Source organism: Dipteris shenzhenensis, chromosome 14 (genome assembly GCF_047967505.1).
Source record: "Dipteris shenzhenensis isolate YYH24624 ecotype China chromosome 14, Dip_SZ_1.0, whole genome shotgun sequence".
Classification (NCBI taxonomy): domain Eukaryota; kingdom Viridiplantae; phylum Streptophyta; class Polypodiopsida; order Gleicheniales; family Dipteridaceae; genus Dipteris; species Dipteris shenzhenensis.
The window spans coordinates 51,178,940-51,194,773 of record NC_141609.1 but is presented as its reverse complement, the minus strand read 5'-3'; the positions used below and the strand labels follow the sequence as shown (position 1 = coordinate 51,194,773).

The 15,834-nt window shown below is 44.0% G+C and overlaps 1 protein-coding gene across 1 annotated transcript in view; it reads left to right on the top strand.

Moving 5' to 3' along the window:
* LOC147894789 (Protein kinase superfamily protein) overlaps positions 1–15,834 on the top strand; it is a 68,866-nt gene that overhangs the window by 40,028 nt on the left and 13,004 nt on the right. Inside the window, exons 4-6 of the mRNA XM_087384670.1 lie at positions 8,035–8,590; positions 8,835–9,021; positions 9,137–9,503. Coding sequence (XP_087240796.1) covers positions 8,035–8,590; positions 8,835–9,021; positions 9,137–9,503 — 1,110 coding nt within the window. The remainder of the gene's footprint in view (positions 1–8,034; positions 8,591–8,834; positions 9,022–9,136; positions 9,504–15,834) is intronic.

The following is a 15,834-nucleotide window of genomic DNA, read 5'->3' as shown; positions in this document are numbered from 1 at the left end:
AAGACTTTTGGAGATTGTTGAAGCGATCCGGAGGCTCATTGAGCCCATTCTTTCTCTTTTGACTTCCCTTTGCCTCGGGCTCCTCTCATTTCCAAGTGCTCTCTTCCTCGTGAGAGCACTTTCTCTTGCTGTAATTCTCATGTCCAGCCCTCACTTGGCCTTTCTCATTGCCATTTGCTCTCATTTTCACTTCTCCTTCAAGGGTGAATTCTTCTGCTCTCATTCAGAGCCTTTTCGTTGCTGTATTTTTTGCTACACCATTGGGTAAGCTGGTGTTGCATTGGTTCTTTCCAATTTCTTCTTCATTTGCATTTTGGAAAGGCCCCATGTGGAAGGCCTCGTGTTGCCTTTTGGGGATTTTTTTGCAATAGGTACACCTTGGGACAGCAGAGTCTCTTGCAGGCATAAGCTTTGATGCTTGAGCAGAATTTTGCTAATTGATTAGGATGCTTGGAGCTGATGACAAGCTTGATGGCACAAATTACCTGATGTGGTCATACATGATGGGGCATGTATTGGTTGCCAAGAATTTGTGGCACATTGTTTTAGGCTTACACGCAATGCAACTTCTGGTGCTACAGCCACTGTCTCTAGTGCTTCAGGTTCATCAGGTGATGGGTCTAATGCTACTTCTAGAGCAGCTGCATCTACCACTACAGGTACTTTTCCTCCTACACAAGAGTAGATTCAGTGGGATGGTCATGATGCCAAAGCACATGCATTGATTGCTTTTCAATGAAAAGGGTCATTATTCCTCATATTCGGTCTTGCAAGATAGCAAAGCAAGCGTGGGATCAGCTTGCATTCTTATATTAGGTGCAGAATGAGGCGAGGGTTGCCTATCTCCACAACCAATTAAAGGACTTGAAGCTTGAAGAGGGTGATAATATAGATGCCTATCTTACCAATGTGAAGGATTTGATAGAGCAATTGGCTAATATTGATGAGGTGATGCCTGATTTTGAGCTTGTTTCTAATACCCTTGATGGGTTGCCTAACTTATATCAGGGCTTTGCTACTACATTGAGATTGGTTGTAGGTGGTAATGCCAAGCATTATTCCTTTGACCAGCTAGTTGCTCTACTACTTCAGGAGGAACAAAGCCGTGCAAATCACAATGCTTCTATGGCTAGTGAACAAGCCTTTGCTGCTAGCATAAAAACAAAGGCAAGGGCAAGGTTTCAGCTGGTAAACCCCCTCATTCCCATGCTGGTCACTCTCATGGTGCCTCTTCTTTGGGGGATAACAAGAAGAAGAAGAGATATAACTATTATAGGATACCTGGGCATGATATCTTTGAATGCAGGAAGAGAATTACATTTGAAAAGGAGTCTGGTCTGATGCCTGGTTCTTTGATAGTGGGGCTACAAGCACATTACTTTCTGCAAGAAGTTATTCAGCTCACTTGAGCATACATCTAAAGGGAGAAGTGTCACATGTGCCAATAATATATACAGTGAAAGGCGTTAGGCAAGTTGCTCTTACTTCTGTTTGTGGTGGTCTTGCCACTCTAGAGAATGTGCTTTATGTTCCAGACATTCGCAAGAACCTTATTGCTATTTCAGCCATCGCTACATGTGGCTATCATGTTCTTTTTTATGGTGTTCGGTGTGCAGTGTATGATGCTACACGTCTTTACCATGGTCTTGAGTGGGACATTGATTAGAGGACTATATAGACTTGATGCCTATGACAGATGCTTGGATGAGGTTGGATTTGCAGATGCAGATGCCTTTGCTCTTGATTCCTCTACCATGGCTCTTGATTCCTCTACCATGGTAGATCCCCACCTGTGCCTTCATGGGCATTTGCAGGAAGGAGTCTATGTTTCCCACCCTCCTGGCTTTGAGGTTGAAGGTTTTGAAAGCAAGGTATGCCGCTTAAAGTTAGTCCTCTATGGATTGAAGCAGGTACCTCGGGCTTGGTATTCCAGGATTCATGCTCATTTACTCACACTTGGCTTTTAAAACAGCCCTACAGAGGCTACTCTTTACATCCGCAAGAGTGGGACAAATTTTAGTGCTCTATGTGGATGACATGCTTGTGACTGGGACACATGCTGAGCAAATTGCAGCTTTTAAGCTTGATTTGCAGAAGACATTTGCTATTTTGATCTTGGTCTTTTGTATTACTACCTGGGCATTCAATTTGCTAGCAGTGAGGGGGCCTTTTGATGTCACAATCCAAGTATATTGGACAGCTTTTGCAGCGTTTTCAGTTTGAGGATTGCAAGCTAGTATCCACACCATTAGAGCTTGATTTTCACTTCTCTTCTGAGGATGGCAGCGGTGCATGTGATGTCACTTTTTATCAATAGGCAGTTGGTTGTTTGATTTACTTATGCCATATGAGACCTGATCTTCAATACGTTGTCTCACAGTTGAGCAGATATATGCACAGCCCCTCTACACACCATTGGCATGCCGTGAAGCGTCTCTTCATGTATCTCAAAGGCACTTAGCATTTGTGCATTCTTTATGAGGTTGATTCTTGACTTGTTATGCGTGGCTTCACTGATAGTGATTGTTTGGGCTAGCTGTTCGGACATCTGTGTGTCCCATAGTGGCAACTATTTCATGCTTGATACTTCATGCATTTCTTGGTTTAGCAAGAAGCAGAGTACAGTTTGCTACCTCTAGCTGTGAAGTTGAGTATAGAGCAGCCTTTACAGCAGTAGTGGAGTGTGTTTGGCTCTGGAAATTACTTGCAGATCTTTATGCATGCCAGACTGCTCCTACTGTCATCTTCACTGATAGTCAAAGTACTTTGGTTGTTGCACGGAATCCCGTTTTCCAATATTTAGAGTTTTGACCACCGTGGGCATATTACTCCGATAATGTTGTCTAACCATTTCATGTGTCATGTGCAAAGCTCAAACATATGTTGCATCATCATATCCATAACTCTTGTAGGCACACAGGCTGAAGGACGTCCTCGTTATCCGTGAGACATCAAGCTCTAAGAGTGATAATGTTGTTGATAGTATAGGGTCAATGCCCCACCTGTAATCCTCTAACTAGGAGAGCTAAGGCTTGACACCTGCATAATTTGCCGGTAGATGCTTCAGTAGGGGGATGGAATGAGGCTGCCATGCAGGCAACAAACACGGTTTGGAGAGGGGTTCGAGGTGGTACGACTTCTTTTCCCAAGGTCAAGGATCTCTACGTCAGAATCCTCAGTGCCTGATTCACTTTGCCTGATTCACTTAGAAGATTCAGCCTTGGAATATTGGGACATTCTGTGCGATAATGACTCTTCTGGTGGCACTCGTAGCATACAACATTAGCACGGTCTCTTGGAGGGTAGTTGGCTTGATTTTTGATGCCCACCATCTCAAGCCGAAGATCATTCAGGGACTTGGCTAGGTCATTGACTCCAAGTTCTATTGTAGGGGGGGCCTCTTTAGCCACATGGGAAAAAGGCAGATCCTCCTTGATGTTGATTTGGGGCAGTCACAAGGGCCACCCACACCAGCAGCAATTACTGGTAAAAAATCCCAGACAGATGTATGTGCAGAGGCTAGTGCAGGTCATGGACTGGACAGGTGCTGTATTAGGAAAAGGATAGTGCACAGTTAGCATGGATGGACTGTAAGTGCAGAGCGGGTCTTCAACAGGCTACAGGCAGCAGGAGCAAGTTGGGGCAGCAAATAGGCAGCAGGCCTGTTGGCATATCACATGTCAGGTGAACTGAGGTCCAGGTCTGAGTTGGCAGTACCTTGACCAGGTCGGGTGGTAGAACTGTCGGCCAGTCTGTCACAAGGGTCGGCCTAACCAGTCAGTTCTTTTAAGGCCATCTAGACCCTTTATAAGGCCCCATGTGGGGGTGTCCTAGTATCCTAAGTGCTCAGCCTGCAGATCATCTTGGGAGGAGTGCGAGAAGTGGGATCCCCTTGTGATCACCCCATTGAAGAATTCTTGCAGAAGCATAGGTCCCTGACATCTGAAGCAAATCCTAGGTGCAGTCCTACACCCCTAGGAATGTGTGGAAGGAAGCTGTCTCCGCAGAGAATATCAAAGCAGAGATTTTGCAGGAGTGCTCTCCCTCGAGTAGCTACTGAACCCTACATGGAGGCACGAGGCAGAAGAGAAGAGCTTACCACAGAGATGCAGCAAACAGAGCCATCTTTTGGTACCTTACCTTGGGCTAAAAGTATTGGTACATGTTGTGGCAGTTTTTGTACTTGGTTACACCATTATACCTATTCTCATTTGGCTGAACATCTGTGTTCTCTTTCAGATCTGTGTTGCCCTCTCTGCAGTTAAGTAAACAGAGTGTTCCGTACATGTCTCTTTTGATCTCGGGGTAATGCTGCTGTTGTGTGGGCGTTGGCCTTTAGCAAGCGACTTCCATCTATTGTTCCGTACATGTGTCTTTTGACCTCGGGGTAATTTTTCCGCTGTGAGGGACTTGACCTTTCCCAAGCAACTTCCCTCTATTTTCCTACATGGTATCAGAGCCAAAGGTTGTCATCCAAGGATAGCCTTGCTCATGTTCAAAGCCAGGAGATCGAAGACCGAGAGCCTTCTCCAAACTGAATGGTGGAGTCGTTGCCGAGGAGAAAGGAGCTCTCACATTTCATGTGGCTTGCAAATAGTGCAGGGTACTTACTTCAGGTCCTCTACACCTTGTCATGGTTCCAGCTCACTCAATCCAAAATTTGGTGAGTCAAATAGAACAATCCTGTGGCCAAAAAAATTCCTCTCTCAAGTTAGGGCTCTCTCCTAGATACGAAACTAATAACCATGTGCTACACCTCCGAGATTGTCTTTAGTGAATTCCATGATGTTCAAATCCGTCAAAAAAGCCTATTGTAAATCTCTAGCAGAGCAAATTACACATACCAATGAAGACGTAAACTCTCAGTTGCATGAACTAACATTACTAGGAGAGCCCAGCTCAATGATTTAGAAATCTCCTTTGAATGATGACTCCCAAACATATATAATTTATTAGCACCATGTTTAAGCCACTGAGATGTGTGTCCCCCTTTGTACCGTCACAATGTGCAAAGTATTGCATCTTCTTTTGAGTAAGCCTCGACAACACGATCCTCACCATAGTCGATTTCTGTTAATGAACAAGAAAAAGTAATGGAAGTCGTCTGTAACACAAATATGCGACAGTTTGGAGATGGAGAAAGCTCAAAAACATGGAGCTGAGCTGAATTGAAGTTTAAGAATAAGATACAAGCGGGCTATCAACATGATAAAACCCTAAAAACCTAGGGTGAGCCTAGATGAGTTAAAACACAAAGCTGTTAACTCAACCACTAACCGTGGTTAGGGGGGAAAATGTGCTACTTCCTCTCCTAATTAACTAATACATTGGCTACTACCATATATATTTACAAAATTTCCACCACCCTGGAGGCTATGGCAAGAAATGGAAGCTCAAAAATGGAGGTGAGAAGACAAAAAACGAGATGCTATAATGAATTGCTGCAAAACTGAGAGTGGAGGCTCAAGAGAGAGCCAACATAACAAAACCCTAGGGCTAAATGCCCTAACTGGACAAAGTTTTCTAAGTGGTACATGTACTAACTGTACTAACTGACCTAATTGACTATAACTAGGCCTACAAGGCACATATCAAGGAATGAGTGGCACCTATAGATAGCCCATAGAATGGCCATCAAACCCCCCTCCATGGTATGGGCTGAAGTATTCTAGACATGGCTCAGGATACTTGAATATCTAATGTCATGATTGCACAAGTTTATCCTGTAGGGATATAGCAACCTATGACTGTACAGAGTACAACAGATCAAGTAACAAAAGGTACTAAATTTAAAGCTTGCCGAAAAGCTTCAAACTTAGGTCGAGGAAGAGCCTTCGTAAAAAGATCTGCCAAGTTGTCTTCAGTGGGAACATAAGACAGCTGAACATCACCTGTGATAATCTCTCTCTGACATAGTGATAGTGAACCTCAATGTACTTTGTGTGAGCTCCTAACTTGTGGTCAGCTTGACTATGCTCTGTCCCTCTTGTCAACTAGGAGATGTTCATGTGATGATGGCTTCTCTTCGCTTTGCTTCAAGACTTTTTGAGGTTTTATTGATCCCCAACTCCTTCCTCTCCACATGTTCTTCACTCATGATCTTTGGAGCAAGAATCACTCAATTTGATCACCTTTGTCCCTATAGGGGGTCAAATGCCTTATTGGGTAATGGGAGATAGATCTCTCTTCTTTTTATACCTTAAAACATAGCAAGCCTATTGTCCAACATCATTTTTTGTGTGCAAATAGGCTTTGTCCATCAACTTGTAGCATTCTAGGCTACTTAACACTTTTTGAAGTTCACATAGATCCCTGAGAGGGTTCATAAATATCAGTCTTTTTTGAACATTTGGGAAACGTCTAAGAATAGAGTTGAGAGGTACTTGCATGGAGGGCTCCATGCTTCTTGGTTTTAGTTAGTAGTGGGTCCAATGGGTTTTAGCCTTTATTCGAAGTTTGTGAATAGGGTCCTCATTGGTGGTGGCATGAGTGACTCTTTATGACCCCTAAGTTAGTTAGATCAGATTGCCTGTTAGCTCTATATCTATTTCTTCTTTTGGGAGAGACTTTGGGCTTTGTTCCTTGTGTGAAACGATATGTCAATTTCCGTGTTTCCTAGTCCATCATGTCAGATGAAGAGCTGTATGTTCTTAATTATGTATATGGTTTCTTCGTTTACACAGGTGTTGATTGCCATTCCCTTGATGAGGTCAGTTATTAGTGATTTTCATTGCACAGCTTTTGGTAGTTTGGTGGATTGGTAGAAGAGCAGGGCATTCCTCATTGGTGAGGAGGAGGATACCCTAGATCTGGGAGCAGAGCTTTTACATGGGTTCTGTGAGGCTCTACGTACAAGAACTCTGTTCTAGGTGGTTACATATATCCATCCTTCACTTTAGTTTGTGCTAGTTGAGGAAGGTTCTAGAAGCTAGCTTTTTGGTGTATAGCTCAGCGTTCCCTTGTAGAAAGAGCACTAATGTGCTTGTTACGAAGTGGTTTTATGGCTTCTGGTATCATTCCAGAATTGGGTTGACTTTTCCTTCTCTCATGATGTATATACTAGGTCATGAGACAAAGCTTGAGGCTCTCTCACCTTTTTGCGTTGTTCTCAATGAAGCGATAGATTTCTCTGTGTATAAAAGTTATACAAAAGATATTTCTTGATGGAGCTAGATTTTCATGCATCCAGCACCTTCTCAGCTCATGGAGCCTAGAGCAGGCCATGCAGTTTATGAGCCTCCTATGCGCTTTTTTGTGACCAGAACAGTCCCTTTATATTTGTAACTTCAACCTCCCAATTTAATCATAGACAGTAGTTCTCCTAAATTCTCTCATAGAACAATGGTCTTCATAAGAACTAATGTTTTACCCTGTGCAATGACATTGTTTTTTACTCCATCATATTGGATTTTTTGCACATCTATGTACAGTGATCTGAGCACCCATCAAATCCTCTTGAGAAGTACTCTGATCGATAATGGGAAAGGCATCAAAGTTTTGAACTCAGAAGGTTTTTAGATAATGTTTTATAACTACTTTATCTCTAAGCAGGGAACAGATTCATCTTTAACCCTTTATATGGAAGGTTGTATATGCTTGTAGTTTTTTAATGTTATGTGCACGCCGTATAATGCAACTAATTGTATATGGTTGAATTACGGCAGTTGAGTTATTTTTGGTGGAGCTTCAACATCTGTTTACACATCTCTGAAAAAATGTGTTCTAGCTGTCTTTATCTGATTCCTTTCTTTCCAATTTTGTCCTCGCTTTACACACCTTTGACAAGATGTGTTCTGGCTATCTTTATTTAATTCCTTTTTTCATTCATGCTGTAGTGGCAATCGCTTGAGTTTTACAATTGACTGTACAAAAAAGTCTGTATGCATGTGTGTGCGCATTGGTACAGGCTTAAGGACAAATATGTGTGTAGGTGCATGTGTGTATCTGTGTGCAAACCTTTAAACGTCCTGTGTTGAGTAGTGAGTAGAGATTCTTTGCTGCTGCATTCAAATTGGCTGTAATGTCTGTTCACAGGAAGCGCGAAATGCTGTACGATTCAGGAAGCTATATGGAGACAGGCCTGATGTGTATGTGCCTGGAATGTTTTGGGATTACACAAGTGTAAGAGTATTGGCAATGGATTGGGTGGAAGGCACAAAGCTGAGTGATCAAGAAGTGATAGAGCAGAAAGGTCTTGATGTACTGGAACTTGTAAATACAGGGATACAGTGCAGCTTGCGTCAACTCCTTGAGTATGGTTACTTTCATGCTGACCCACATCCTGGAAATCTTCTCGCTACAAACGATGGAAAGCTAGCATTTTTAGATTTTGGAATGATGAGTGAGACTCCACAACAAGCAAGATTTGCTATCATTGGCCATGTCGTACATATGGTGAATCGTGACTATGAAGCTATGGCTCGTGATTATTATGCCCTCGACTTTATTTCCCCTGAGATAGATGTCTCACCTATAGCTCCAGCTCTTAAAGAATTTTTTGATGGTGCACTGAACGCTACTGTCAGCGAGCTTAATTTCAAGACGATTGTGGATGGCCTGGGGGCTGTTTTGTACCAGTATCCTTTTGATGGTCAGTTTGTTTCTGTTTTCAAGGATGCATACTCTATAATTTTCTGCTAACAGGGAAGGCCTTTGCCAAACCAGAAGGACCACAGAACATTATGTTTTTTGTTCCTTTCCCTTGTCTTTTGAGGCAAGTGGGGTTATACAATGACATAGGAGGTCTTAACATAGAGTTTGATGCAAAGAGTATCACATAGTGTAGCGATACAAAACAAAGATAGTGATGAGTCTTCATTTTACTTTTTCTGCAGTCCCAGCATATTATGCATTGATCCTCAGGTCACTCACAGTGCTAGAGGGATTGGCATTGTACACGGATCCAAATTTCAAAGTGCTCAGTGCTGCATACCCATATTTCGCTAAACGGTTGCTGACAGATCCTAATCCTTATTTGAGGGATGCTCTAATTGAGCTTCTTTTCAAGGATGGTAGATTCAGGTAAAAAGCATCCAGAGGGGCAATCTGTCCTCCTCCAAGTAAAGGATAGTTTTGCAAATTTCCCAATTCATTGACAGATAGTATATATATGACTGATTTTGCAGCCATTTGACAGGTGGAACAGGCTGGAAAACCTGCTTGTGCAGGGACGGAAGGATTCTGAATTTGCAGCAAAAGATGCACTGCAGCCGGTGCTAAAACTTCTCCTTGGACCAGAGGGAGAGGTACTCCGCAATCTTGTAGTTAAGGAGGCTGTAAGAGTAGCTGAAGCAATTATTATTGGCACGGCGTTAGTGGGTTATAATGCTGTCCCACAGCCGGTTAAAAATCTTCTGCCTAGTGGAAACAATGCAAATATTCTGCAAATGAAAGAAAGTGAAATAGCTGCAATACTTACATTACGAGAGCAGGTTATTAGAATCTGGGGCCTCCTACGGACCTCTGATGGTTTTGATCCTGCTCTTCTTCAGCCAGTCGTGGAGGTAAGAGGCTTTCTCCGTACTTTAATATCTTATTTGATTATGTGGTCTTTTATGGAACTCAAGTTGACAATTTCGAGGCATAATTATGTCTCATCGGTAACTACATCCTCAATGTAGATATGTATGTTATGCTTATTGTCATCCAAGGATGAATTATACAAATAGTCAAGCATATCCTTATTGCATTCCTTCTTGTTTTTGATATCGCTGCCTTCTTTCTCTACATCAGGGATTAATGAACAAGATGGTTTTACAACTGCATGCGGTACGTAACATTTTGATACAGGAAGCTTGTTTAGCGTCTAGGTTGGGTAGGTGTAGTGTTAGATTTTGCCTTCACACGTTCGTCCAAAATTATGCTTTTTCTTAGTCAATCCAGCATAGGAGTGCTAATTATATTTATAAAAATTGGATGTAAGGTCTTTCTTGCATCAGGGGAAGCAAGTTATTGGAGTATTTTTAATGCCTCTCCATACTGATTTTGATGCTGACGAAGAACATGGTAGAAATAGGACTCTCTCTGTCTCCCCCCCAGTCAGATCGCCTGCCATCGCTCAGCCATCCTGCTTGCCATCGCTTGCCCAGCCTGATCTCCATTGCTGGGCTGCTCGCGATTGCCGCTCCACCTGCTCGCATTGCCTGCCACACCCTGTCTGCCTCTCCTGCTCCCGCCTTGCTCCACTCCGCCTTCAGCCCCACAGCGGGCTGCCTTGCACTCAACCCGCCCCTCCTGCGCGCTTCTTGCTGCTGCACCCTTCTTGTTGTCACATGCACCAAGGTCAAGCCCAGATGGCCATGACACCTGGCTGCACAGTCATCATTTCCCATCATCAATTAGCAGCATATTTGCATGGTTTTGGGAAGCGAAAGGCAACATAAGCCAAAACACACAGTTGACTTTTCAGTCAAAAGTCAGTGAGTTGACTTTATGCTCAACATTGATTTTGCCCAACCAGGATCCACGGTCGGCATTGAACCAGGATCAGCCAGTCTGCCCTAAAAGTCTATAAATGGAGGTTCCTGCCATCCTTCCATTCATGCATTCCAGGATACATTCTAGGCAGTCAGGCCCTGAGTTCCAGCGGCAAGTATCAGCATTCAGCCTCAACATTATGCAACAGTCCAGCATACCAAAGTTAGCATCAATTCAGCATACAGTTGCAGTCCTGCCTCAGTTCGGAGCAGTTCTTGGAAGGCACCAGTTCAGCTACAGAAAGCTTCCACAGGTCGGATCTGCCCCAATGTAGGTTACAGCATAAGGCCAAAAGTTGGTAAAGTTAGTGGGGGTTAGGATAATTAGTACTTGGGGGTGTTTGCAAGATAGAGGGGTCCAAAGGGATAAGGAGGTACTATATAAGTACTGTCCTCTCATGTACAAGGACACTTTTTGATGTGACATCTAATCCCCCTTCCACCTTCCTGCCTACGCTCACGCTCTGCCTCTGTCTCTTCCCTACTCCCTCTCAATCTCTCCCTCTCTTTCCTACCTCATGCTCTCTCTCCTACCCCTTCTCCTCCCCTCTTCCCCTATCTCTCTCCCCTTCTGCCAGCCTATCCCCCTTTCTCCAAATCTGCCCCTACCCCCTTTTCTACATTGGTATCAGAGCTCTGACCCTGGCACCATTGTTTTTTCCCATTCACTTTCTTTCCGGACTCCAAAAGTAGACCAACGCAGGAGTTAGGAGTCGTATCCATCGTGTACGACCAACGTGAGAGTCTGACATCCAACACAAAGTCTGATCCACTATCAAGGTTCACGATTGTGGGGGATAAACGACACAGGAGCAAGCAGACCAGCATGGAGCAAAACAACCATTGATGCTCTTCCCTTCCTACAGCAAATTGCTCAGCCTATCCTAGCCAGCTATGTCGTCAGCCTATTCTAGACCAGTTGCCTAACGACCAACTCAACAGGTGGTGCTCAAATCTTGACTCCAACGTCAACGACAAATGCCTGCTTAGCCTGAATCGTTCGTCGCGTCTCATGCAACCCAACACATCTTGTAAGACTGTGAGCGTAGACTGTCGCCTACACGCAGCGTGTGTTTGGGAAATTGATGCTCCCCCTTTGCTACATCAAACCCAACCCAACCGGACGCCTTCAATCCCGTCTGGACGCCTTCAATCTTCAGATCCCGTCGTCGCTCCTCTCCAACCTGCATTGCTGGCTCCTCTCTAGCCGTCGCTGTTGTTGTCAGCCCTTCGTCCAAGCCCTGCATAGCCCGTCGCCGTCATGCCACCCCCGCCCGTTCATGCAGCTTTCCAATTCTGTCGCCTCACCAAGTCCATCGTCGTTTTCGCGCAGCGTCGCCAGCCATCCCTTCCTTGCGTTAATTGTTTCTAAGGTTAGTCTAACTCGAGGTTAGGTTAGTCAGGTTGGGTTAGTTTGTTCTTAAGGTTAGGTTTAGGTCTAGTTAGGTTAGTAGGTTTGGTTAGGTAGCTTGGATTTAGTTAGCGGGTTAGGCCAAAACTTTTAGCCGGAAAAGTAATCGAGACCAGAGGCTATATACTAAGTATGGCGACGCTCAAAGGCCATAGGTGACTTAGGACCCCTCCCCCCCCCCCCAGAAAAAAAAACTTCACAGTGGGTGCATCCACTAGTGGTATAAATGTTCCTACTACCACTCAAGCCCTCTCTCCTACATCTCGGGTTGTTCAGGCTCAATTCCTTGCAACGTTCTCCTCCATGCTCCAGCAGAATACATCTTTACAGTTGGGACATCAGATTATTAGTCAGCAGCCTCAACAGATTGGCCAGGTTGTCGCACATGCATTACCGGACAAAGGCATGCAGCCTATACCCCAGCACGGGATCCAATCAGACAGCCACAATGCATTCTCTACACCACGCCGAGTTTTTATGGCAAATGTGGCGCACACAACAGGATTTCAGCCCAAGGGAACTCTTTCGATTACCATCTACAACCTCTTGTACCCTATTACATTGGATGTGTTGCATCAAGTAGTTTCCCCTTTTGGGCTTATTGAGAAGATTGTCATGCATCAAATTTCAGGTGGTCTACAAGCTGAACTACAATATGCCTCACAGGCTACTGCATTGCAAGCACGAAACAGCTTGCAAGGTCGGGATATATATGACGGTGGCTGTACATTGCACATTCAGCTGTTAGAACCGACAAAGATGTCATTCCTAGGGTCATTCCACGCTAAATGTGGAGATACAAATGCCATAGAGCAGCCACGTGTTTTTGGAGCTATGATTACAAGCGGGGTGATGACACAAGCTAAGCAGGCCGATAAAAATAGCCACCCAACATCTGAGGAGAATGCACATGTGCAAATGTGGGTAACGCAGCCAATGCAGCCAAGACATCCTATGCCTCCCACTAGTACACATCCAAATCATGCTTCAAAGCCAGTGAACAGGCCTTTGTATGCAGGATACAAATCTGATTATTTCAAGGCGATTACAGCTGTAAATACAAATGGGTTTTTTGGGGATAGCCACTCAGATAAAAAGAGCAGCCCACATGATGGAAACAAATATGGACAGCAAGGGGGCTGTTATATCAGTTTGCAGGACCGATACATTGCTCCAGATGATGCCCTGGCAAGTCAGCACACTAATGGAAGAAATGCCTATATTCAAAGTAGCCTACATAACCGTGACAATGAAGCAGACCTGATTGGTGAAAAGATAGATGAGGCGCCAAGCAACTCTGTGATATCATGAGCAACTCTGTGATATTGATGAAGATGCACAAGAAGATAAGGATGTGGATGCACTTACACTCGATCCTTCTAGGCATGCAAACTTTGAGGACAAAGTTTTTGAGGAGGTGAGTATCCAGCATTGTATGGTCTCTATAAAAGGAGAAAATATCGAAGACCACATAGATGATATCAAAGGATGCCAAAGTAAACTTACACACACTGAGGAGCAGCAGTTTGTGCAGCATGAACAAGATATGCATGACAGTTTTAATCTGGAAGCTGCATCACAACACATTCATAAGCATGTAGTGGGGGATGTGGCCACAACTTTACCATACCTAATGCCCATCACTGCTGCTCACTAGGTGAGCATACCTGGGAGCTTTGCCTTCTAGACTCAGCAGCCATAATGAGAACAATGGCACCTCATAGGAGTGCTGTAAATGCAAGGGCAGAACGTTGGAACGATGTCCTCGTGCTGCATATAGTACGTGACAAATATTGCAGCTATGTAGTAGTGGCACTTGCAAAAGCAAATCCATGTGCACAGGATGAGGCTGAACTAAACTATGAGGGTGATCTTGGGACTATTAAGTACAGCCCATCAAGGTTGACTATTAGGAACATGCAGACATCACTAGCCTTTGAGTTAGAAATTCAAAAATATTTAAAAGGCTCTTGTCCAGCAAGTTGCAGACATAGGCCAGCAAGACAAGCCCCGAGATTCAGCTGCTCTAATGCAGTGTAATGTTGAGGGTTTTTGGGCCACAAATTTTGGCATATTTATCATCAGGGCATTATGCTTATTTATGCTGCATGCAGTTGTTCCAGCTTGTCAACAAGGAAGGTCCATGGATGTCGGTGTCACAGGGAGTCCACCGATATGTTTGCCAGTTCCTTCATGGTCACTATGCTTTTGAAATGAATAGGTGCTTGATAGACAAACCTTCAAGCCTTGACGGGAATGAGTCCATTGTACTTTCAGATTTGAGCATCGTGGCTATGGAACTGAACCTTTTGATGCAATTATTTTCAAGGGATAATGCATTACATAGCCCTATGTGCATGCCACTATTTCAGCCCATTCCCAATGAGGATTTATGGAAAATTATTTGGCAGCTGACTGAAATCCTGCAATGTTATCAATATTGGGAATTGTGCCTTGCATGAAGCAGAGCCAAGTCTGCAAAAGAACTAATTGAGTGTGAAGGAGCTACTTGGAAAGTATCTACATGCAACCTGCTGGTGTTGTGTGGTAATGGTACTTCTATTACAGATTTGGTTGCAGCATATCTTCAATATCATCATATGCAAGCTCATGCCTCTCCTTCAACAAAGAAGGGTTACTCTTCAGAGGGCTTGACCAGATGTTGGTTAGTTGTATTTGAGGACTATGGCAGAGACGAGTTGCTCAATGATGCTCAGATGCAATCAATATGGCATGCATACGCAAGACTATGGGTCAGCACATGTACTTTGGGTTGCACATGTACTTCGAGTCCAATTGCAGCAGCTATAATGAAGATGAGTTTCAGTTCTTGACATTTGGCGAGGACAGCATAACCAGAGATGCAATGCAAAGATAGCTCATGGAAGCTACCATGTGGGGGATATTGCAAAGCAATCGATGCTTCCCATGTAGAATAAAGTGGACATCAAGGCATAGAGAGGTCCGCAAAATAAGTGTCTTGGGGACCGCCCATCTTTGTGTGATTTTGGAGCTCATGCTAGGTGGGATCAGCGCTTACATGACCCCGGTGGCACTACAACTTATGGGGACAACAACTGTCTTACTTTTCCGTTTGACCCAGGTAGCATGCATGACTTTTTTTTTGCAGCAGCAAGGAGCCTTTGTTTCCAGCCACCACTCTGCAATTTTGAGGACAAAATTTTATTGAGCAGGGATGGTTGTAATGAAGGCCAAAAGTTGGTCAAGCTAGTGGGGGTTAGGATAATTAGTACTTGGGGGTGTTTGCAAGATAGAGGGGTCCAAAGGGGTAAGGAGGTACTATATAAGTACCGTCCTCTCATGTACAAGGACACTTTTTGATGTGACATCTAATCCCCCTTCCTCCTTCCTGCCTACGCTCACTCAGTGTCTATCTCTCTTCCCTATTCCCTCTCTTTCCTACCTCATTCTCTCTCTCCTACCCCTTCTCCTCCCCTCTTCCCCTATCTCTCTCCCCTTCTGCCAGCCTATCCCCCTTTCCCCTCCCCCTTTTCTACAACATCAGCATTTAGTCCTTAATAGCCTCGCACAGCAGGAGTCAATGATAGCCCAGCATCTAAATGGGCTCATTATTGTATTCAGAAATTGCATTCATATTAGTAATTGCATATTGGATTGCATACCAATTTACGTGTCTTGTGTCAGATCTCGCACAACAGGAGTCAATGATAGCCCATCATCTAAATGGGCTCATTATTGTATTCAGAAATTTGCATTCATATTAGTGATTGCATATTGGATTGCATACCAATTTATGTGTCTTGTGTTAGATCTCTATCACTTTACCTCTCTATCTCTCTTAGTGCTACCTTGTCTTTAATTGCAGGTAGTCTAGAGTTTTTTAACTACAGTTAGAAGCCTCTGTGTGTTACATTGGTATCAGAGCATAGGTGGACAAGCTTAGGATCATGATCATAACCATGCTGC